Source organism: Ranitomeya variabilis, chromosome 2, assembly GCF_051348905.1.
Source record: "Ranitomeya variabilis isolate aRanVar5 chromosome 2, aRanVar5.hap1, whole genome shotgun sequence".
NCBI classification, from domain to species: Eukaryota; Metazoa; Chordata; class Amphibia; order Anura; family Dendrobatidae; genus Ranitomeya; species Ranitomeya variabilis.
In genome coordinates, this window is record NC_135233.1 from 193866005 (window position 1) to 193891090 (window position 25086).

Genomic DNA, 25086 nt, shown 5'->3' on the forward strand with positions numbered 1-25086 from the left:
AGTAGTGGAAGAAATAGCACGCTGAACAGCTGAACGAATAGAGGACTGTAGACTAGGTCGTGGCAAAGTAGAACAAAACAGTCTTACTCATTAGCCCCGGAGTAACATACAGTGAAAAAGAAATTATGTGGGAAATGCTTCGTACCATGAAGGAAACGTCCATGAGACTTTGTACCCACTATCTCTTGTATATAACTCGTGCCAAGGAACCGTTCAGTAAAGACTTTGTCTGAACAGCGGTCTCCTTGATTGAACTGTGGCATCCACGGTCCTGGCATGTCAATACCACAGGCTACAGGCGGCCTGCACGGGTGTAAGGGTCTCACAACACGAGTCCATACACCCAGCCAGGACCCACACTTTCATGCAGCTCGTCGAGGTGTAATAGGAGATCAGTGACTCCCCTTCGGCTACCGCCCCTCAGCTACAGCACCACGTTGCGCTACAAGGGTATGCTCCCGATGACACGGTGGATGCTGTCCTGAGTGTCTCATCCCAGACCTGAATCGTGGGGCGTAAGGGAACTCCTGGACTGTGTGTGGCACTACTCGGGGTCATCAGATGCACTGATACATAAGGTCTGGGGACCTGAGTATGGCCTGCCACCCTCCTGGGGTCTGTTTCTAACAGCAGCATTTATCACGCGCAGGCAGGGGTGCCCATTGGCACTCCCATAGCGTGATTGCGGGTTGCCCATGAGTTGCTATGACAGCCGAAGGAACAATTAAAGACCTCCACACGTTTCATTATACAGTAGAGCTCCTTTGAAACTTTGCCTGTGGCCGAGCTTCAAATGAGACTGTGATTTTCACAATATGCAGCAATACCGTGGCATCACAGTATATAACACAAGTGATCAGACGATCAAGTCCCCTAAGGGAACTAACAAGAACAGTGAAAAGCAAAAAAAAAAAAAGTTGTAAAGAATATGAAAAAACAAAACATAAAATCAAATCACCTTCCTTTTCCACCATTAAAGATAAAGAAATATATAAAACATCCCCATGTGTGGTATCGCCACATTCAGAAACGTTTTTTTGGTCGCTGTAATACCACAAAAAGTGCTGTAAGAAGCGATCAAAATGTCACATGTATCCCAAAAGATTAGCAATAAAAATGTTGTCTCGTCATGCAAAAAAATAAGCTGTCACACAGCTCCATCAACTGTAAAATAAAAACGTAAGTCACGGAAAATTGCGACACAACCCCAACAATTTTTTTTTTTGCGAAGTTCAGATTTTTTTTCACCACTAAAATAATAGAAAAACTGGACATGCTTGGTATCGCCATAGTCCTACCGATGAACAGATTCATATTGCAGGCTCATTTTTACCACAAAATGTACGCCATAGAAACAATTCCCAACATTTTTTTTTTCAGTGTTTGAATTTTTTTTGTTTAAATATTATCATTTGTTTTTAAAATAATTTTTAGGGTACATGCAGATGATCAGTAATCGCTGCTGGTTGGACGCAGCGTCCAGATGTTACAGCATAGTGGATGATTTCAAGAAATTCCACGCCCACTATGCGTGCACAAGACGCTAGTGGCTCACGCGGAGACGGACATGCGGCGCATCTTTCCAGGCAGCAGCATGTCTATTTATGTTGCGGAGACGCTGGTCTCCGCAACTGAAATTTCACCCATAGAATGTATTGGACGCAGTGAATCCGCAAGGTTCAGTGATCACATGTGGAATCACCTGTGTTCAATAGCCGGCAGCGCTTTTGATGCAGCAGCCATGCTATTCATCCAAAGCGCTGCTACTTTCGAATCGTGTGCACATATCCTAAAAGGTTTGGCATTTCCACTTTTAAACACTAGGGGGAGCAGCTGCTGAAATTTGCCATGAAAACCAAGTGTACAACTAGCTCACATTACGACTGCAGTAAATGTGGGCAGGGTCTGGTCACATGTGTGTGATGTCAATGGTATAATGTGTGACCCTGCTCTGTCCACTTCTATGGGAGCAGTGGTGAAATGTGACACCTCTCCATCCATATCTATGGGAGCAGTGGTGTAATGTGTGACCCTACTCTCACCACTTCTATAGGAGCAGTGGTATAATATGTGACCCTGTTCAGTCTATTTCTATGGGAGCAGTGGTGTAATGTGTGACCCCCGTTCCATCTACTTCTATGAGAGCAATGGTTTAATGTGTTACCCTGCTCTGTCCACTTCTAAAGGATCAGTGGTGTAATGTGTGACCCTGCTAGGTTCACTTCTATGGGAGCAGTGGTGTAATGTGTGAAACCGCTGTCCACTTCCGTGAGAGCAGTGGTGTAATGTGTGACCCTGCTCTGCCCACTTCTATGGGAGCGGTGCTGCAATGTGTGACCCTGCACTGCCTACCTCTAAGGGAGTAGTGGTGTAATGTGTGACCCCGTTCTGTCTACTTCTAAGGGAGTAGCAATGTAGTGGACAGAGTGGGGTCACACATTACACCACTACTCCCTTAGAGGTAAACAGAGCAGGGTTGCACATTGTACCACTTTTCCCATAGAAATGGACAGAGCAGGGTCACATATTAATTGCCCCCCCCCCTAAAAAATAATAATATTCATCGGGGTTGTGGAAGAGCATATCTCATAACTTTTCAGCCCTTACAAAAATAATTTTCATCCTATTGAACCCCCTAGAATGCCTATATAGTTCTCCATATAGTACAATGGGCCCCATATAGTTCTCCACAGTATAATGGCTCCACGTTAATGGAATATATAGATGTCCTGTAGATATATAATTTCACAAGCCCCCTACATATAACAAACTTGCACCCTTTATTGCCTTTCATGTGGCACTAAAGGGTGTTTAGCCTGGTATACCTTATTATTGGCCCTTTTCCAGCCTAAAAATAGCACGCCGCAGGTGCTCCAGAATCACATTAGATGCACCAATTCTGGCGCTTTGCCTCGCTCTTCCCGATTGCCCTGGTGCAGTAGCAATCGGGGTAATGGGGTTTGGGGTTGATGTCAGCTGTGAATTGTCAAAAAATCACATCTGCCCTCAAGCCCTTAGGTTAGTAATGGAGAGGAGTCTATCAGACACCCCCTTTACAAATCCACTAATGAAAATAATTTTATTTGAAAAAGCACTCCCCGACACTTTCCCTAGTCCACCATTTTATTTTTTTTTAAAAGCCAAGAAGGTGCGCTGTAATAAACTAAAAGAGCCACCTTGTGCAGCAGTAATGCTGCATTCTAACAAGGTGGCTCTTTTAGTTTGTGGTGCAGTTATAGCCAAAATAAAGCGTTTTATAATTTCGCCCAAATACCTCTCTTTAGCCCTGGAGGCAGGTCTTAACCCCTCTGCTGCAACCGCCACACTTCAGTCACTCAAATCTTCTTCGTCGCCGGGCGCCGCCTCCTCCGCGCTGTTTTCCACTCAAATCCGGCGCCTGCGCTGTTTAGTACTGGCTGGGGCAGGCGCAGTGAGCTCTGGCCATCTGACCTCACATGCAGTCTTGCAGACTGTGCCTGTGCGGGCAGTGCGGCCACCCAGCTTGTGAATCCCAGCCCCGCAGTGTGTTATGCATTATGCACAGTGCGGGGCTGGGATTACCAAGGTGGGTGGCCGCACTGGCCGCACAGGCGCAGTCTGCAAGACTGCATGTGAGGTCAGACGGCCAGAGCTCACTGCGCCTGCCCCAGCCAGTACTAAACAGCGCAGGCGCCGGATTTGAGTGGAAAACAGCGCGGAGGAGTGTGGCGGTTGCAGCAGAGGGGTTAAGACCTGCCTCCAGGGCTAAAGAGAGGTATTTTGGCGAAATTATAAAACGCTTTATTTTGGCTATAACTGCACCACAAACTAAAAGAGCCACCTTGTTAGAATGCAGCATTACTGCTGCACAAGGTGGCTCTTTTAGTTTATTACGGCTGGAGGGGGTGACAGAGTCCCTTTAAATATATGAATTTTGAGCCAAAAATTATTTTTGCAATTAGGATTGATTAAAAACTGTGCACCAGTTGGCTTTGTTTTCTGCACATTCAATTTTCATGTTGTCTGTGATGAAAAATGATCTGAGAAGAGCTAAGAAAATGACAGATAAAAGAGCAAACTCCCTGTCAGACCATCATAGTAAGCTTAGAGGTGAAGTCTTGGTTAACCCATTATGCAGCCACCAATAGACAGAGCAACACAGAAGCTATAGAAAGCAAGCCATGCAAACTTTTTAATGAATCTCAATTGCAAAAAATTATTTTGCTCCAATTACATACTTTTGAGTAAAATAAAATAAAAATGTCCCCAAAAGTGTACAACCCCTAATGCAGGGAATATTTAGTAACATTATTTTATTCATCAAATTTCCATTTTTTCGATCCAGAACTCCAAATTGCTTGCATGCACACGCTGCGGGTAAGATATAATCATGGCCACCGCTAGAGGGATCCCAGCAGAGTTAGCTCCTGAGCTCCCTCTAGTGGCAGCCTGCATGTTATCATGAAGTCCATGTGAAGCTGTTTCAGAATTATGAAGTTGTAAACAATGGAAGGTAACTTATTTAATTACAATGATGGCATTCGGGGTGGACATTCACCTTCCGTTATTGTTTCTGGCAATGCTTCATCTTCTGCTGACGCGACAGTTTTCTTTTTATCTTGTGTTTTTATTTCTCTCCATATATAGATTTCATGTATGTTTATGTTGAAAAATTGTTTTTTTCTTTTTTAATATCTACCTATATTGCTATTTTGTATATATATATATATATATATATATATATATATATATATATATATATATATATATATATTTCATTTTAATGCACTGTGTATTGATTTTCACAGATCCCTGGAAATAAAATGTCTGTTGCTAACCTTGCAACTATATTTGGCCCAAACTTACTCCAGAATGAGAAAGGTTTGGAGTGTGAGAGGCAAAGCTTCCAGGACAGCGCGGCTCAGATCAAAGTGACAGAGACGCTGATACGGCATTATCAAGAATTATACATGGTGGGTATCTATCTCTTTACTTGCCTTCCCCGGGTCCACCGGTGACCTCCGCCGCGGCTTCTGGAACACGGCATTGGCTGTGCCGCTGACGTCACCTTGACAGTGCCGCGGTAAATTAGTGAGCTCAGCGGCTCTGAGCGGGGCATTACAGCAGTACAACGCCTTTTGTTTTTTTTTTATAAAAAAACAAACACAATATCAAGTGAAGGCCAAATTAGCCACAAGGCCGGTGAGATGTCAGCAGGTCATCCAGTGACCGTAAATACTCACCTGGCTTCCAGACCAGGGGCCGGAAAATGTTTTGCTCATTCCAAGGGTGACATATGGGATAACTCACACACGGGCCTTAGTAATGAAGGTGGTTTTGGGGGCTTCCTTTTCATTATTTCTATTTTAGTTTGCAGTGCTAATGAGGTACCAAAACACAGAAAACCACCCCCAAAAAAATTTTGGGAACTGAAATGTAGGCTGTTGTTAGGCCTACTTTGCCCTAGGAACCATAGTTCTGTCACGGGGAGGAGGTGTTGGAGGCACAGAAGGAATAGCCCTCCTCTATCAACAAACGAAATGCCGCTATCGCTATTGACCATGACATTTACAGGGTTCACTAGTCAGGATTGGAGGTAGCACAGACCCCGTCATTGCAGCTTGGCTGGAGTAATATACGGAGGTACAGTCATGTTCGAAAGTGTTGACACCCTTGAAATTGTTCCAGAAAATGAAGTAATTCTCCCAGAAAATTATTACAATTACGCATGTTTTGTTATGTACTTTTATTTCCTGTGTGTGTAGTGCAACAATACAAAAAATGCAAAATTGGACATACCGTATATACTCGTGTATAAGTCGACCCGAGTATAAGCTGAGGCACCTAATTTTGCCACGAAAAACTGGGAAAATGTATTGACTTGAGTATAACCCGGGTATGCACTGTACCCTTGTCCCCATCCTGGTATGGATTGTCCCCTTATCCCCATCATTGTATGCATGGCTCCTCATCTTCATCCTTGTCTGCATAGCTCATTATCCCCATTCTTGTATGCATGTCTCCTTATTCCCATCCTTCTCTGCATGTCTCCTTATTCCCATCCTTCTCTGCATGTCTCCTTATTCCCATCCTTCTCTGCCTGTCTCCTTATTCCCATCCTTCTCTGCATGTCTCCTTATTCCCATCCTTATCTGTATGGTTCCTTATTCCCATCCTTGTCTGCATGCCTCCTTATTCCCATCCTTGTCTGCATGGCTCCTTATTCCCATCCTTGTCTGCATGTCTCTTTATTCCCATCCTTGTCTGCATGTCTCCTTATTCCCATCCTTGTCTGCATGGCTCCTTATTCCCATCCTTGTATGCATGGCTCCTTATTCCCATCCTTATCTGTATGGTTCCTTATTCCCATCCTTGTCTGCATGCCTCCTTATTCCCATCCTTGTCTGCATGGCTCCTCATTCCCATCTTTGTATGCATCGTTCCTCATCCATATCCTTGTATGTATGACTCCCATGTGAAAAGCACTAAAAAAAAAAAAAACATCCTACTTACCTTCCCTACGTGCCCTCCCATCTCGTTCCTGTGCCAACAGCGCCAGTGGCGGGGCGATCACGTATCTTCGCTCATTAAGCTAATGAATACTCACTCCACACCTATGGGAGATGAGAGAGGTGAATATTCATTACCTTAATGAGTGGGCACCAGTGCTAGCCCGGCAGCTGCTGGAAGCCGGCTGCTGTGGCTGACCCTGTGCATGCTATAACAGAAATTAATATTTACTGCCACTGCAGTGAATATTCATTTATCTTTAGCAGCGGGCACAGGCTTTAGTCACAGCCACCGGCTCCTTCCTCCTGTGACCCGCTGCTACGCCTCTCCCCCCTTCCCCCGCCATCTTCTGGGATAATGACTCGAGTATAAGTCGAGAGGGGCGTTTTCAGAACAAAAAATATGTGCTGAAAAACTCAGCTTATATACACGGTAATCTCATACAAAACCCCAAAAATGGGCTGGACAAAATAGTTTGCACCTTTCCAAAATTATGGAACCTCTTTGTTTTCAGCATGTGATGCTCATTGAAATTAACCTGTGGCAAGTAACACGTGTGGTCGATATGAAAATCACACCTGAAACCAGATAACAAGGGGAGAAGTTGACTTAATCTCTGCATTATGTGTTTGTGTGTGTCACACTAAGCATGAAGAACAGAACAAGGAGAAGAGAACTGTCTGATAACTTGAGAACCAAAGTTATCGAACAATATCAACAATCTCAAGGTTACAAGTCCATCTCCAGATATCTTGATTCTCCTTTGTCCACGGTACGCAACATAATTTAGAAGTTTACAACACATGGCACTGTAGCTAATCTCCCTGGACGTGGATGGCAGGGGAAAAAATGATGACAAGTTGCAACACAGGATAGTTCAGATGGTGGATAAGCTGCCCCAATCAGGGTACAAAGAAATTCAAGCTGTTCTGCAGGCTCAGGGTGCATCAGTGCCAGTGCAAACTATCTGTCAATATTCGAATGAAATTAAAAACTATGGCAGGAGACCCAGGATAACCCCACTGCTGACACACAGAAACAAAAAAGCTAGACTGCACTTTGCCAAAATGTACATGAGTAAGCAAAAATCCTCTGTGAAAGCATCTTATGGACAGATGGGAACAAGAGAGAGCTTTTTTTTAAAGCAGATCATTCTACTGTTTACTGAAAACAGAATGAGATAAGAACACAGTACCTACAGTCAAATACGGTGGAGATTCAGAAAGGGGTTAATATCAGCCTTCAGCTGTATATTTAGCATTAGCTGGTTAGTAATATTAGGGGACCCTATGTCATTTTTTTTGGGGGGTCCCTCCTTTAACAACCAGTAAAAGCTATGCATACAGCTGTGAGCTGATATTAATAGCCAGGGGAGCTTCATGGATATTGGCTCCTTCCCAGAATAACACCAGCCCCAGCTGTTAGCTTTCCCTCAGCTGGTTAGGAAACTCAAGATGGACCCCATGCCATTCTTTTCAATTATTTATTTAAAAAATACATGTAAAATAAGCTCCAGCGCAGTATATATATATAAAAAATAAACTTAAAAAAAAAGATGTGGGGTGTCCCCTATTCTTGATAACCAGCACAGGTAAAGCCATCAGCTGCAGACTGAAGCCTAAAGCTGTCAGATTTGTCTTAGCTGGTTATCAAAAATATAGGGGTCCCATGCCGTTTTTTTAAATTATTTAAATAAATATTTTTTTTAAAAAATGGCGTGGGGTTCCTTACATTTTTGACACGCAGCCAAGCTATTGCAGACAGCTAGGGGCTGGTATTCTCAGACTCGTAAGAGACCATGGATTTTGCCCCCCTCAGCCACCCAGAAAAGGCGCCTCTATTAGATGCTCCAATTCTGGTGCTTTGCCCGACTCTTCCAACTTGCCCTGGTGCCGTGGCATGTGGTAATATTTGTGGGGTTGATGTCAGTTTTGTAATGTGAGTTGACATCAGGTTAAAAATGGAGAGGCATCTATCAGACACCCCCATTACTAAACTCATAAGTTTAAGTTAAAAACACACAGAAAAATCCTTTATTTGAAATAAAAACACAGGACAAAACTAGTTTATTTGAAATAAACACTCCCCACCCTCTTTTACCCATTTATTACTGTAATATTAAAAGTAATAAAACATCATATTCCTCACCTGTCTGCCGATAATCCATTTGTCCCTCGAAGCGGCCAACCCTGCTTCATCTGGATTGCATGGCTGAGCAGTGGCACGATGAGACCGCTTAGCCGTAAATCCAGGAGGCACTGAGCTGAGCCTGAGAGCTCAGCTTCAGTGACCTGCAGTGACGTCATTGAGGTTACCACCGGTCACGGGCAGCAGTTCTCAGTGACCGCTGAATTCAAGGCTGAGCTGTCGCTTCATTACACCGCTCAGCCAAGCAATCCAGATGAAGCATAGCTGGTGTTCTTATTCGGAAAAATGGATTGTTGTTGGACAGGTGAGGAATTTGGTGTTTTATTATTTTTAATTTTACATTAATAAATGGGTAAAAGAGGGTGGGGAGTGTTTATTTCAAATAAAGAAATTTTTATGTGTGATTCTTTTTTTTACTTTTGATTTCAGAGTTCGTAATGGGGGTGTATGATATTGCCTCTCCATTACTAACCCCTGGGCTTGATGTCAGCTGACATTACAAAGCTGACATCAACCCCACCGAACCAGGGCAAGTGGGAGGAGCTGGGAAAAGCACCAGAATTTTAGCATTCAATATGGGCGGCTGCATCTGCTATTTTTAGGCTTGAGAGGGCCCCTTACCAGTCTGAGAATACCAGCCCCAGCTGTCTGCTTTAGTTTGGCTAGTTGTCAAAAAATGGGGTGACCCCACACCGTTTTTTTATATTTATATAAATAATTTTAAAAAACGGCGTGTGGCCCCTTTATTTTTGATAACCATGGAGAAGTCCTTGTTTAGGGTCCGTGTGCGGACACTAGGTGTTTGGTATGGACTTCAAATTTTACCATCCATGTTCGCCCATCCCTATTTATAAGTATAGGCTAATGCCCCATCCGTACCTTAGAAATAAAAGGAGTCATTTATAATCCTTTGTCCGATGTTACTAATATGTCAGGGGTTATCATACTATTGCTATAAAACTATTTGATATTTATGAAGAAGTTGGTTTTGTTGGAACCCCAATCATAGAAGACCAATTATGTAAACATTTATCTATTTCCGGAAGAGGTTGTAGAATGTAATACAAATTGAACTTGAAGGAAGTCTCTGTTTAACACTTCTGACAGATTCAGAGCACTGGTGGTTCTCCAAGTTTTGGCAATATACACTCACCGGCCACTTTATTAGGTACACCATGCTAGTAACGGGTTGGACCCCCTTTTGCCTTCAGAACTGCCTCAATTCTTCGTGGCATAGATTCAACAAGGTGCTGGAAGCATTCCTCAGAGATTTTGGTCCATATTGACATGATGGCATCACACAGTTGCCGCAGATTTGTCGGCTGCACATCCCAAAGATGCTCCATACAAGGCAGGATGGATCCATGCTTTCATGTTGTTTACGCCAAATTCTGACCCTACCATCCGAATGTCGCAGCAGAAATCGAGACTCATCAGACCAAGCAACGTTTTTCCAATCTTCTACTGTCCAATTTCGATGAGCTTGTACAAATTGTAGCCTCAGTTTCCTGTTCTTAGCTGAAAGGAGTGGTACCCGACCTGCTGCTGTAGCCCATCTGCCTCAAAGTTCGACGCACTGTGCGTTCAGAGATGCTCTTAGGCCTACCTTGGTTGTAACGGGTGGCGATTTGAGTCACTGTTGCCTTTCTATCAGCTCGAACCAGTCTGCCCATTCTCCTCTGACCTCTGGCATCAACAAGGCATTTCCGCCCACAGAACTGCCGCTCACTGGATTTTTTTTCTTTTTCGGACCATTCTCTGTAAACCCTAGAGATGGTTGTGCGTGAAAATCCCAGTAGATCAGCAGTTTCTGAAATACTCAGACCAGCCCTTCTGGCACCAACAACCATGCCACGTTCAAAGGCACTCAAATCACCTTTCTTCCCCATACTGATGTTCGGTTTGAACTGCAGGAGATTGTCTTGACCATGTCTACATGCCTAAATGCACTGAGTTGCCGCCATGTGATTGGCTGATTAGAAATTAAGTGTTAACAAGAAGTTGGACAGGTGTACCTAATAAAGTGGCCGGTGAGTGTATATAGACGCTATAAGTATATGACCTCCGAGCCATCTAAGCTCATGTGGAATATCGACTGGAGATTCAGTAGCAAATGCTGGCTAAGTTCAGTCACCGCTTCCACCAAACCAGAAATTGATTGAAAAATTATTTTCCCAAAGGAATATACGACTTTGTCATGTGCACCATATGATGTGCCTCTCTGTCTACACTCTCTCAGGCATGTGGCTGAGGGTTGTGATATAGTGGCATGTGAAAGTTCAGGCACCCCTGGTCAAAATGACTGTTATTGTGACCAGATAGGCAAGTTGAAGATGAAATGATCTCTAAAAAGTCTAACATTAAAGGTGACCCATTTCCTTTGTATTTTAAGCAAAAAAACATTTTTTTTATCTCTTACTTTTTATTCCAAAAAGGAAAATGGTCTGATGCAAAAGTTTGCATTAGAATTTGTTGAAATTTCATTGAATCCATTCCTCCCTCTACCCGTGAAATGTTCCCCGTGTCATTGGCTGCAACACAACACCAATGCAAGATTCATCCTCCCAAATGCTTAATGATTGGCGAGAATTTATTTTCCTGAAATTCTGTTCCCTTTTCTCTCCACACATACATTTGATAATTTTGGCCAAAGAGTTCAATCTTAAGTTCATCGGTCCACAGGACTTGTTTCCAAAATGCATCAGGCTTGTTTAGATGTACTTTTGCATACTTCTGACTGGTGAGGGTAGAGGAGAGGTTTTCTTCTGATGACTCTTCCATGAAGGCCATATTTGTGCAGGTGTCTCTGAATAGTAGAACAATGTACCACAAATCCAAAGTCTGATAAATATTTCTGAAGGTCTTTTGCAGTCAAGCAGGGTTCCTGATTTGCCTCTAGCAATCCTACGAGCAGCTCTCACTGAAATTTTGCTTGGTCTTCCAGACCTTATGTTGACCTCCACTGTTCCTGGTAACTGCCATTTCTTAATTACATTTTGAACTGAGGAAAGGGCATCTTGAAAATGCTTTGCTAGCTTCTTATATCCTGCTTTGTGGGCCTTCACCATTTTCATTTTCAGAGTGCTCGGCAGCTGCTTTGAAGAACTAATGGCTGCTGTTTATTGGCACAAGGTTAAAGGAGGCTGGGTTTTATGACGTTGGGAAATTTGCATCACCTGGCCTTTCCTAACGATGATAGTGAACAAGCCATAACTCTAATGGGCTAATGAAGTTATGTGAGCACACAAATCCCCAAGTATGCCCAAACTTTTCCATTTAGTAATTTTTAAAATGTAAAAAAAAAGACTATATATATATATATATTTGCCTAAAATACAAAGGAAATGTGTCATCTTGAACTTAAAATAAATGAAATAATATGTTATTTGTTGCATCAATCGCATTCTTACTAAATTAATTCTACCAATCAAGGATACGGAAATATCTGAAACATTTTGGATTAGTAGTTTCAGTTATTGCAGTAAATCAGTAGAGGAAAAAAAAATCAGCTCACCATGTCTTTTATCTTGACCTCCTGTGTGATCACCAAACACCTCGCACAGACCAGGGTGAAGTAGCCACAATGAATCCAACAGAAAAGCAGGTGTGTCCAGCGAGTGGTGAAGGTAAAAAATAACTTTTAATGAAAATAAATTAAAAATATATCCATATATATGGTATCCAGCACTCAGTACACACTGAAAAGAAAGAAAATCATCCAGACATGGAACCATATAAAATTAATTTTATTTTTAACATCTGATAATACGGAAAAATATGATAAACGGTTAAAAAACCACAATGTGCACACAATAATTTTTTTTTTTATAAATACTAGACAAAATCCCCTCATTGACTGATAAAAATATACTGAGTAAAAAAATAAAAAAGTGTGAAATTGAATGAGTATAAAAATACTTATAATTATATAAGTGCACCAAGTGCAAGTGTAAAAACAAGGGGGGAAAATCCCAAAATGAGTGACCAAATTTAGAAAGTGCTAAAAGTGCAATGTGATCCAGGACCAGTGCAAGTCTCACATGCGGCACTGGAACAAGTGCTACAATAAGAAAATGCCAGTAAAATTAATATCAGAGCACATATAATATGAAAAATACCTTGAGGGGACTCCAAATCTATGTGTGCACACGTGCGCCCCGACGCGCGTTTCGGTTAAACTTCCTTCTTCAGGGGAGGTGAAGGTAAAATGAAAAACGCCCTGTATTTATACCTCTTATCGTTGGTGATATAGCGCGATCCGGGAATGTTTGGCGCATGCACTGCCAGGAGGTCCCAGAGATCCCGGTGCGCCAGGACACAGGGACACAGGCCGCGCATGCGCACTACCATGAGCGCGATATCATTCTATCAGCTAGTGGGAGTAAAGCAGAACAACTCTGCATAGAAGAACCATATAAGCAGCAGGTATACAGATCACCACGACATACATAAATCCATATTATATACCATTAGGCACAGATAAAAACAGAAACAGAACAAAAAAAACATGTATATTTGATAATGAAAAAGGGGGCGAATTCCATAATACCAAAGAATAAGTGTTTAAACACACACATATGCATGCACATATACATGCACACATATAAATAATATACATATGCTTATATATATAAATCAAATAATAAAAAATGTGAAAAAGAAAGAAAATACTAATGAAAATAAGTATAAATATAAAAATAAAAAAGGGGGGACAAGTTATATAAATATAAACGTAATACACAATCCCAGATGCAAATCAGCAAAAGAGTCCATATGGAATCCGAATATAATATATCCATGGGAACATGGTAGACGTCAAATAGGAATCAGGGATGTTCCACAATGGGATTCACCAACAAATAGCCGTAGTCATAGGAAGTAATAAAATAACCTAAATAGAATACAAATATAAAAGAATTAAAATAATAAAAAGGCGTTTACAAAAACCTGGATAAAAATAAGGAAACACCAATAGTGGAATACAAAGGGATCATAAAAGGACGTGAAGGATAGACTTTCATCTATGCCACCCATCCTGGTATAATGTCCCCCATGCTGGTATAATGTCCATCTTCATGGTAAAATATCCCCAACTTTGATATAATGCCTCTCATCCTGGTATAATGTCCCCCATCCTGGTATATATGCCCCCATCCTGGTATAATGCCCCCCATGCTGGTATAATGTCCTTCTTCATGGTATAATATCCCTAATTTTGATATCATGTCTGGAATAATGCCACCCATCCTGGTACAATGTCTCCCATCCTGGTATAATGTCCCCCATTTTGGTATAATGTCCCCATCCTGGTACAATGTCCCCATCCTGTTATAGTGTCCCCATTTTGGTATATTGTTCCCCATTCTGGTGTAATGTCCTCATTCTGGTATCATATCCCAAATTCTGGTATAATGTCCCCCATCATGAAATACTGCCACCCATCCTGGTGTAATGTTCCCCATCCTGGTATATGTTTCCCATCCTTGTATAATGTCATCCATCCTGGTATAATGTGTTGTGAATTCTGCTTTTGGGCTCCTTCCGGTGGTTGTAGGTGGTAATGCAGTTGCCCCTGAGTTGCAGTCCTGGTCAGGTGTATCTGCTGATTGCAGTTCTGACTGGGGTATTTAGGCGTGCAGGATTCATTAGTCCTTGCCAGTTGTCAATTGTTGTTGGGACTTGTAGGACCTCTGCCTGGTTCCTCCTGCCTTTCTGCCAAATCAGCAAAGATAAGTGTCTGGGTTTTTTTTCCTGTGGCACACATGTTGTGTGCTTCACAATTCAGTGCTATTCTTTGTGTTTTCTTGTCCAGCTTAGATTGTGTCAGTATTTTCTCAGTCTTGTTGGATTCTCTGGAGTGGCAGATATACATTCCATGTCTTTAGTTAGATTGTGGAACTTTTTGTATTATCTGCTGTGGATATTTTTGGAAGGGTTTTAATACTGACCGCCTAGTAATCTGTCCTATCCTTTCCTATTTAGCTAGAGTGGCCTCTTTGTTGTGAATTCCGTTCTCGAACTCCCTCCTGTGGTCATGAATGGTACTTCGGCGAGTTCTGTCCGTGGACTCCCTCTGGTGGCTGTGAGTGGAACTGCTGGTTCTTGAGGTTGCTTCCTCAGCTGCCCTCGTTTGCGGCTAGGCTGGTTTCTCTATTTAACTCCACTCAGATCGTTACTCCATGCCAGCTGTCAATGTATCTGTACTGGTTCAGATCTCTCTCGGATCTTTCTGATGACCTGTCTACTCCAGCAGAAGCTAAGTCTGTCATGACTCCCCAATGGCTAGGGATAGCACAGGACAAGCAAAGTATAATAAATATCGGACGAGCTCTAGGGTGATGGAACCTGGGCTGACTGCTGCCCTACGCCTGACAAACGCAACTAGAGATAGCCAGGGAGCGTGCCTACGTTGGTTCTAGACGCCACGCACCAGCCTAAGAGCTAACTAGTACTGCAGAGAAAACAAAGACCTCACTTGCCTCCAGAGGAATTAACCCCAAAGATATAGTTGCCCCCCACATGTATTGACGGTGAAACGAGAGGAAGGCACACACATAGAGATGATGTATATAGCTTTAGCAAATAGAGGCCCGCTGAAAACTAGAAAGCAGAATGACACAAAAGGGGACTGAGCGGTCAGCAAAAAACCCTAATCAAAAAAACCATCCTGAGATTACAAGAACCCATGTGCCAACTCATGGCACATGGGGAGAACCTCAGTCCACTAGAGCAACCAGCTAACAAAGAGACATTCTAAGCAAGCTGGACAAAAAAACCAAACAACTGAAAATCAGCACTTAGCTTATCCTGAAAGATCTGGGAGCAGGTAGGCAGGAACCAAACAGAGCACATCTGAACACATTGATAGCCGGCAAGGGAAATGACAGAAAGGCCAGGTAAAATAGGAAACACCCAGCCTCTGATGGACAGATGGAAACCAAAGGCCGCAACCCACCAAAGTCACCCAGTACCAGCAGTAACCACCAGAGGGAGCCCGCAAACAGAATCCACAACAGTACCCCCCCTTGAGGAGGGGTCACCGAACCCTCACGAGAACCCCCAGGGCGATCAGGGTGAGCTCTATGGAAGGCGCGGACCAAATCAGTCGCATGAACATCGGAGGCGACCACCCAGGAATTGTCCTCCTGACCATAACCCTTCCACTTAACCAAATACTGGAGTTTGCGTCTGGAAACACGAGAATCCAAGATCTTTTCAACAACATACTCCAATTCTCCCTCCACCAGCACCGGAGCAGGAGGCTCGACCGAAGGAACAACAGGCACCTCATACCTCCGCAACAACGACCGATGGAACACATTATGAATAGTGAACGATGCTGGGAGATCCAAACGGAAAGATACAGGGTTAAGAATCTCCGAGATCCTATAAGGACCGATGAACCGAGGCTTGAACTTAGGAGAAGAGACCTTCATAGGGACAAAACGAGAAGACAACCACACCAAGTCCCCAACAAGAAGTCGGGGACCCATGCAGCGACGGCGATTAGCAAACTGCTGAGTCTTCTCCTGAGATAACTTCAAATTGTCCACCACCTGATTCCAAATGTGATGTAGCCTGTCCACCACCACGTCCACTGTTGTGAATTTGGATTCTGGGCTCCCCCGGTGGCCGCTTGTGGAATTGGACTTGTCATCCTCTTTCCTGTTTCACCTGGTTCCATCAGTAGTGGGTGTCGCTATTTAAGCTCATTTCTCTGGTGGTTTCTTGCCGGTCAACAATGTTATCTGATGCCTCTCAGTGCTTGTTCCTGCTTCTAGACTACTACTAGATAAGTTGGACTTTTGTCCATGTTTTGTTTTGCCTATTTGTTCCAGTTCACAGCTGAAGTTTTGTTACTGTGTCTGGAAAGCTCTCGTTGATCAGGGATTGCTACTCTGGCGTTATGAGTTAATGCCAGAGTTTAAGGTAATCTCTGGATGGTGTTTTGTTAGTGTTTTTCTGCTGACCATGAAAGTATACTATCTGTCTTCTGCTATCTAGTAAGCGGACCTCAAATTTGCTAAGACTATTTTCCTGCTGCGTTTGTTGTTTCATCTGAACTCACCGTCATTATATGTGGGGGGCTACTGTCTTCTTTGGAATATTTCTCTAGAGGTGAGCCAGGTCTTATATTTTCCTCTGCTAGCTATTTAGGTCTTAGGCCAGAGCTGGGCATCTAGCGATAAATAGGAAATGCTACCTGGCTATTTCTAGTTGCGCGGCAGGCTTAGTTCATGGTCAGTATAGTTCCATCTTCCGAGAGCTTGTCCCTCTATAGGCTTGCTATGATCTCTGCCTGCAGAGATCATGACAGTTTGACCGGCCGCCAATAAAGTGTTAAAGACCCAGGTTGAGAAAGGAGAGTTATAAGAAGTCTGCTGGAATTTTTTTTTTTTTTTTTTTCCTCCAGTCTGCCTTGCTGCAGTCTTTTTTCTCTCTCTCCTCCTAATCTCTGTATGGCTCTGTGTGCACCTGACAATAATGGATCTCCAGAGTGTAACTGCGGGTTTGAATAATCTCATCACGAAAGTACAAAATTTACAAGATTTTGTGGTACATGCTCCGGTATCTGAGCCGAGAATTCCTTTGCCGGAGTTCTTCACAGGGAATAGAGCTAGCTTCCAGAATTTCCGAAATAATTGTAAGCTTTATTTGTCCCTGAAGTCTCGTTCAGCTGGAGACCCTGCTCAGCAGGTTAGGATTGTGATTTCCTTGCTCAGGGGTGACCCTCAAGATTGGGCCTTCTCATTGCCAGCAGGGGATCCTGCGTTACGCGATGTGGATGCGTTTTTTCTGGCCTTGGGCTTGCTTTATGAGGAACCTCATTTGGAACTTCAGGCAGAAAAAACTTTGATGGCACTATCTCAGGGGCAAGACGAAGCTGAAGTTTTCTGCCAAAAATTCCGTAAATGGTCTGTGCTTACTCAGTGGAATGAGTGCGCCTTGGCGGCAACTTTCAGAGAAGGTCTCTCTGATGCCGTTAAGGATGTTATGGTGGGGTTCCCTGTGCCTGCAGGTCTGAATGAGTCCATGACAATGGCTATTCAGATTGATAGGCGTCTGCGGGAGCGCAAACCGGTGCACCATCTGGCGGTGTCTATGGAAAAGACGCCAGAAAGTATGCAGTGTGATAGAATTCTGTCCAGGAGCGAGCGACAGAATTTTAGACGGAAGAATGGATTGTGTTTCTATTGTGGGGATTCTACTCATGTTATATCAGCATGCTCTAGGCGTACAAAGAAGCTTGATAAGTCTGTTTCCATTGGCACCGTTCAGTCTAAGTTTATTTTGTCTGTAACCCTGATTTGCTCTTTGTCATCCATTGCCACGGACGCCTATGTTGACTCTGGCGCCGCTCTGAGTCTTATGGATTGGTCCTTTGCCAATCGTTGTGGTTTTGATTTAGAGCCTTTGGAGACTCTTATTCCTCTGAAGGGGATTGACTCCACCCCATTGGCTAATAATAAACCACAATACTGGACACAAGTAACCATGCGTATCAATCCGGATCACCAGGAGATTATTCGTTTCCTGGTGCTGTATAATTTACATGACGATTTGGTACTGGGATTGCCATGGTTGCAGTCTCACAACCCAGTCTTGGACTGGAGAGCAATGTCTGTGTTGAGCTGGGGATGTAAGGGTATTCATGGGGACTTACCTTTGGTTTCTATTTCGTCGTCCATTCCCTCTGAAGTCCCTGAGTTCCTCTCTGATTATCAAGATGTCTTTGACGAACCCAAGCTTGGGTCGTTACCTCCGCACCGTGAGTGCGATTGTGCCATAGATTTGATACCGGGTTGTAAATATCCCAAGGGTCGTTTGTTTAATCTGTCTGTGCCGGAACATGCTGCTATGCGGGAATATATAAAGGAGTCTTTGGAAAAGGGACATATTCGTCCATCTTCTTCTCCCTTGGGAGCTGGGTTTTTCTTTGTCTCAAAAAAAGACGGCTCTTTGAGACCATGTATTGATTATCGGCTTCTGAATAAGATCACTGTTAAGTATCAATACCCATTGCCATTGCTTACTGATTTGTTTGCTCGTATAGAGGGTGCTAAGTGGTTCTCTAAAATTGATCTTCGTGGGGCGTATAATTTGGTGCGGATCAGGCAGGGGGATGAGTGGAAGACCGCATTTAATACGCCCGAGGGCCACTTTGAGTATTTGGTCATGCCTTTTGGTCTTTCTAATGCCCCTTCAGTTTTCCAGTCTTTTATGCATGATATTTTCCGCGATTTTCTGGATAAATTTATGATAATATATCTGGATGATATTCTGATTTTTTCTGATGACTGGGACTCTCATGTCCAGCAGGTCAGGAGAGTTTTTCAGGTTCTGCGGTCTAATTCTTTATGTGTGAAGGGGTCTAAGTGCGTTTTTGGGGTCCAGAAAATTTCCTTTTTGGGGTATATTTTTTCTCCCTCTTCCATTGAGATGGATCCCGTCAAGGTGCAAGCTATTTGTGACTGGACTCAGCCCTCCTCTCTTAAGGGTCTTCAGAGATTTTTGGGCTTTGCCAACTTTTACCGCCGATTTATTGCTGGTTTTTCGGATGTCGTTAAACCACTGACTGATTTGACCAGACAAGGCGCTGATGTTGCTAATTGGTCCCCTCATGCTGTAGAGGCCTTTCAGGAGCTTAAGCGCCGTTTTGCCTCTGCCCCTGTGTTGCGTCAACCTGATGTGAATCTGCCTTTTCAGGTTGAGGTTGACGCTTCGGAGATCGGAGCTGGGGCAGTGTTGTCGCAGAAAGGTTCCGACTGCTCCGTCATTAGGCCTTGTGCCTTCTTTTCTCGCAAATTTTCGCCCGCAGAGCGGAATTATGATGTTGGGAATCGGGAGCTTTTGGCCATGAAGTGGGCGTTTGAGGAGTGGCGCCATTGGCTCGAGGGGGCTAGGCATCAGGTGGTGGTATTGACTGACCACAAAAATTTGATTTATCTTGAGACTGCCAGACGCCTGAATCCTAGACAGGCGCGCTGGTCTTTATTTTTTTCTCGCTTTAATTTTGTGGTGTCATACCTACCGGGTTCTAAGAATGTTAAGGCAGATGCCCTTTCTAGGAGTTTTGACCCGGACTCTCCTGGTAATTCTGAACCCACAGGTATCCTTAGGGAGGGAGTAATTTTGTCGGCCGTTTCTCCTGATCTGCGGCGGTCCTTGCAAGAGTTTCAGGCGGATAGACCGGATCGTTGTCCGCCTGATAGACTGTTTGTTCCGGATGATTGGACCAGCAGAGTCATCTCTGAGGTACATTCTTCTGCATTGGCAGGTCATCCCGGAATTTTTGGTACCAGGGATTTGGTGGCAAGATCCTTCTGGTGGCCTTCCCTGTCACGAGATGTGCGAGTCTTTGTGCAGTCATGTGACGTTTGTGCTCGGGCCAAGTCTTGTAGTTCTCGGGCTAGCGGACTGCTGTTGCCCTTGCCTATTCCTAAGAGGCCTTGGACACACATCTCGATGGATTTTATTTCAGATCTGCCTGTTTCCCAGAAGATGTCTGTCATCTGGGTGGTCTGTGACCGTTTCTCTAAAATGGTCCATTTGGTTCCTCTGCCCAAGTTGCCTTCTTCTTCTGAGTTGGTTCCTCTGTTTTTTCAGAATGTTGTCCGATTGCACGGTATTCCTGAGAATATTGTTTCTGACAGAGGTACCCAATTTGTGTCTAGATTTTGGCGGGCATTCTGTGCTAGGATGGGCATAGATTTGTCTTTTTCATCTGCTTTTCACCCTCAGACTAATGGCCAGACCGAGCGGACTAATCAGACCCTGGAGACATATCTGAGGTGTTTTGTCTCTGCTGACCAGGATGATTGGGTTGCTTTTTTGCCATTGGCAGAGTTCGCCCTCAATAATCGGGCCAGCTCTTCCACCTTGGTGTCCCCGTTTTTCTGTAATTCGGGGTTTCACCCTCGATTTTCCTCCGGTCAGGTGGAATCCTCGGATTGTCCTGGAGTGGATGCGGTGGTGGAGAGATTGCATCACATCTGGGGGCAGGTTATGGACAATTTGAAGTTGTCTCAGGAGAAGACTCAGCGTTTTGCCAACCGTCATCGTCGTGTTGGTTCTCGGCTTTGTGTTGGAGATTTGGTGTGGTTGTCTTCTCGTTTTGTCCCTATGAGGGTCTCTTCTCCTAAGTTTAAACCTCGGTTCATCGGCCCTTATAGAATATTGGAGATTCTTAATCCTGTTTCTTTCCGTTTGGACCTCCCTGCGTCCTTTTCCATTCATAACGTTTTTCATCGGTCGTTATTGCGCAGGTATGAGGTACCTGTGGTACCTTCAGTTGAGCCTCCTGCTCCGGTGTTGGTTGAGGGTGAGTTGGAGTACGTTGTGGAGAAAATTTTGGACTCTCGTGTTTCCAGACGGAGACTCCAGTATCTGGTCAACTGGAAGGGTTACGGCCAGGAGGATAATTCTTGGGTCAATGCATCTGATGTTCATGCTTCTGATCTTGTTCGTGCCTTCCATAGGGCTCATCCTGGTCGCCCTGGTGGATCTGGTGAGGGTTCGGTGCCCCCTCCTTGAGGGGGGGGTACTGTTGTGAATTTGGATTCTGGGCTCCCCCGGTGGCCGCTTGTGGAATTGGACTTGTCATCCTCTTTCCTGTTTCACCTGGTTCCATCAGTAGTGGGTGTCGCTATTTAAGCTCATTTCTCTGGTGGTTTCTTGCCGGTCAACAATGTTATCTGATGCCTCTCAGTGCTTGTTCCTGCTTCTAGACTACTACTAGATAAGTTGGACTTTTGTCCATGTTTTGTTTTGCCTATTTGTTCCAGTTCACAGCTGAAGTTTTGTTACTGTGTCTGGAAAGCTCTCGTTGATCAGGGATTGCTACTCTGGCGTTATGAGTTAATGCCAGAGTTTAAGGTAATCTCTGGATGGTGTTTTGTTAGTGTTTTTCTGCTGACCATGAAAGTATACTATCTGTCTTCTGCTATCTAGTAAGCGGACCTCAAATTTGCTAAGACTATTTTCCTGCTGCGTTTGTTGTTTCATCTGAACTCACCGTCATTATATGTGGGGGGCTACTGTCTTCTTTGGAATATTTCTCTAGAGGTGAGCCAGGTCTTATATTTTCCTCTGCTAGCTATTTAGGTCTTAGGCCAGAGCTGGGCATCTAGCGATAAATAGGAAATGCTACCTGGCTATTTCTAGTTGCGCGGCAGGCTTAGTTCATGGTCAGTATAGTTCCATCTTCCGAGAGCTTGTCCCTCTATAGGCTTGCTATGATCTCTGCCTGCAGAGATCATGACAGTCCACTCCAGGACAATCCGAAGACTCCACCTGACCAGAGGAAAAACGAGGATGAAACCCCGAATTACAAAAAAAAGGAGAGACCAACGTGGCCGAACTAGCCCGATTATTAAGAGCAAATTCGGCCAGTGGCAAAAAAGCAACCCAGTCATCCTGATCAGCAGAAACAAAACACCTCAAATAAGTTTCCAAGGTCTGATTAGTTCGCTCCGTCTGGCCATTCGTCTGAGGATGGAATGCAGACGAGAAAGACAAATCAATGCCCATCTTGGCACAAAACGTCCGCCAAAATCTAGACACAAACTGGGATCCCCTGTCCGAAACGATATTCTCCGGAATCCCATGCAAACGAACCACGTTCTGAAAAAACAAAGGAACCAACTCAGAGGAGGAGGGCAACTTAGGCAAGGGCACCAAATGAACCATCTTAGAAAAGCGGTCACACACAACCCAGATAACGGACATTTTCTGTGAAACCGGGAGATCAGAAATAAAATCCATGGAAATGTGCGTCCAAGGCCTCTTCGGGATGGGAAAGGATAACAACAACCCACTAGCCCGTGAACAGCAAGGCTTAGCTCGAGCACACACTTCACAAGACTGCACAAAGGTACGCACATCCCTAGACAAGGAAGGCCACCAAAAAGACCTGGCCACCAAGTCTCTTGTACCAAATATTCCAGGATGACCAGCCAACACAGAAGAATGGACCTCGGAGATGACTCTACTGGTCCAATCATCCGGAACAAACAGTCTTTCTGGTGGACATCGATCCGGTTTATCCACCTGAAACTCCTGCAATGCGCGTCGCAAGTCTGGGGATACGGCGGACAATATTACCCCATCCCTAAGGATACCAGCAGGCCCAGTGTCTCCAGGAGAGTCAGGCACAAAACTCCTGGAAAGAGCATCTGCCTTCACATTCTTTGAACCTGGCAGGTAAGAAACCACGAAATTGAAACGAGAAAAAAATAACGACCAACGAGCCTGTCTAGGATTCAAACGCCTGGCAGACTCAAGGTAAATGAGATTCTTGTGATCAGTCAAGACCACCACGCGATGTTTAGCACCCTCAAGCCAATGACGCCACTCCTCAAATGCCCACTTCATGGCCAAAAGCTCCCGATTACCCACATCATAATTGCGCTCGGCGGGCGAGAATTTTCTAGAGAAAAAAGCACATGGCTTCATCACCGAGCCATTAGAACTTCTCTGTGACAAAACCGTCCCCGCTCCAATCTCGGAAGCATCAACCTCCACCTGGAAAGGAAGTGAAACATCTGGTTGACACAACACAGGAGCAGAAGAAAACCGGCGCTTAAGTTCCCGAAAGGCCTCCACGGCCGCAGGAGACCAATCAGCAACATCAGCACCCTTTTTAGTCAAATCAGTCAAAGGTTTAACAATACTGGAAAAATTAGCAATGAACCGACGATAAAAATTAGCAAACCCCAAGAACTTCTGAAGGCTCTTAACAGATGTAGGCTGTGTCCAGTCACAAATAGCCTGAACCTTAACGGGATCCATCTCAATAGTAGAAGGAGAAAAAATGTACCCCAAAAAAGAAATCTTCTGGACTCCGAAGAGACACTTTGAGCCCTTCACAAACAGAGAATTGGCCCGCAAAACCTGAAACACCTTCCTGACCTGTAGAACATGAGACTCCCAGTCATCAGAAAACACCAAAATATCATCCAAATACACAATCATAAACTTATCCAGATATTCACGGAAAATATTGTGCATAAAGGACTGAAAGACTGACGGAGCATTGGAGAGTCCAAAAGGCATTACCAAATACTCAAAATGGCCCTCAGGCGTATTAAATGCGGTTTTCCACTCATCACCCTGTTTTATCCGCACCAGATTATACGCACCACGAAGATCTATTTTAGTGAACCACCTAGCCCCCTTAATGTGAGCAAACAAATCAGTAAATAATGGCAATGGATACTGGTATTTGACTGTAATCTTATTCAGAAGGCGATAATCTATACAAGGCCTCAGGGAACCATCTTTTTTTGCCACGAAAAAAAAACCTGCTCCCAGAGGGGACGAAGATGGACGAATATGTCCCTTTTCCAAGGACTCCTTAATATAATTCCGCATAGCAGTATGCTCTGGCAGTGACAGATTAAATAAACGACCCTTAGGGAACTTACTGCCAGGAATCAATTCTATAGCACAGTCACACTCTCTATGGGGAGGGAGCGAATTGAGCTTAGGCTCCTCAAAAACATCCCTATAATCCGACAAAAATGCAGGGATCTCCGAAGGCGTAGATGAAGCGATAGAAATCGGAGGTGCATCATCATGAACCCCCTGACATCCCCAGCTTAGCACAGACATTGTTTTCCAGTCCAGGACAGGATTATGAGTTTGTAACCATGGCAGACCAAGCACTAGTACATCATGTAAATTATACAGTACAAGGAAGCGAATCACCTCCTGATGAACGGGAGTCATGCGCATGGTCATTTGTGTCCAATACTGCGGTTTATTCATAGCCAATGGTGTAGAATCAATTCCTTTCAAAGGAATAGGAACTTCCAGAGGCTCTAGACTAAAACCGCAGCGTTTAGCAAATGACCAATCCATAAGACTCAGGGCAGCGCCTGAATCCACATAGGCATCGACGGAAATGGAAGACAGTGAAAAAATCAGAGTCACAGACAAAATGAACTTAGACTGCAGAGTATCAATGGCAAAAGATTTATCAACCCTTTTTGTGCGTTTAGAGCATGCTGATATAACATGAGCTGAATCACCACAATAAAAACACAAACCATTTTTCCGCCTATAATTTTGCCGTTCACTTCTGGACTGAATTCTATCACATTGCATAGTCTCAGGTGCCTGTTCAGAAGACACCGCCAACTGGTGCACGGGTTTGCGCTCCCGTAAACGCCGATCAATCTGAATGGCCATAGCCATAGACTCATTCAGACCTGTAGGCGCAGGGAACCCCACCATAATATCCTTAATGGCCTCAGAAAGACCATTTCTGAAGTTTGCAGCCAGGGCGCACTCATTCCACTGAGTAAGCACCGACCATTTCCGAAATTTCTGACAATATATTTCCGCTTCATCATGCCCCTGAGAGAGGGCTAATAAAGCCTTTTCAGCCTGAATCTCTAGGTTAGGTTCCTCATAGAGCAATCCCAATGCCAGACAAAACGCATCCAC

The 25086-nt window shown here is 44.1% G+C and overlaps 1 protein-coding gene across 2 annotated transcripts in view; it reads left to right on the plus strand.

The window, feature by feature from the left end:
- The window catches only part of LOC143804855 (rho GTPase-activating protein 6-like), a 281479-nt gene that overhangs the window by 245933 nt on the left and 10460 nt on the right, over positions 1 to 25086 (plus strand). For both annotated transcript variants that reach the window (XM_077283365.1, XM_077283366.1), the window contains exon 9: positions 4788 to 4952. In XM_077283365.1, the coding sequence (XP_077139480.1) occupies positions 4788 to 4952 (165 nt within the window). The remainder of the gene's footprint in view (positions 1 to 4787; positions 4953 to 25086) is intronic.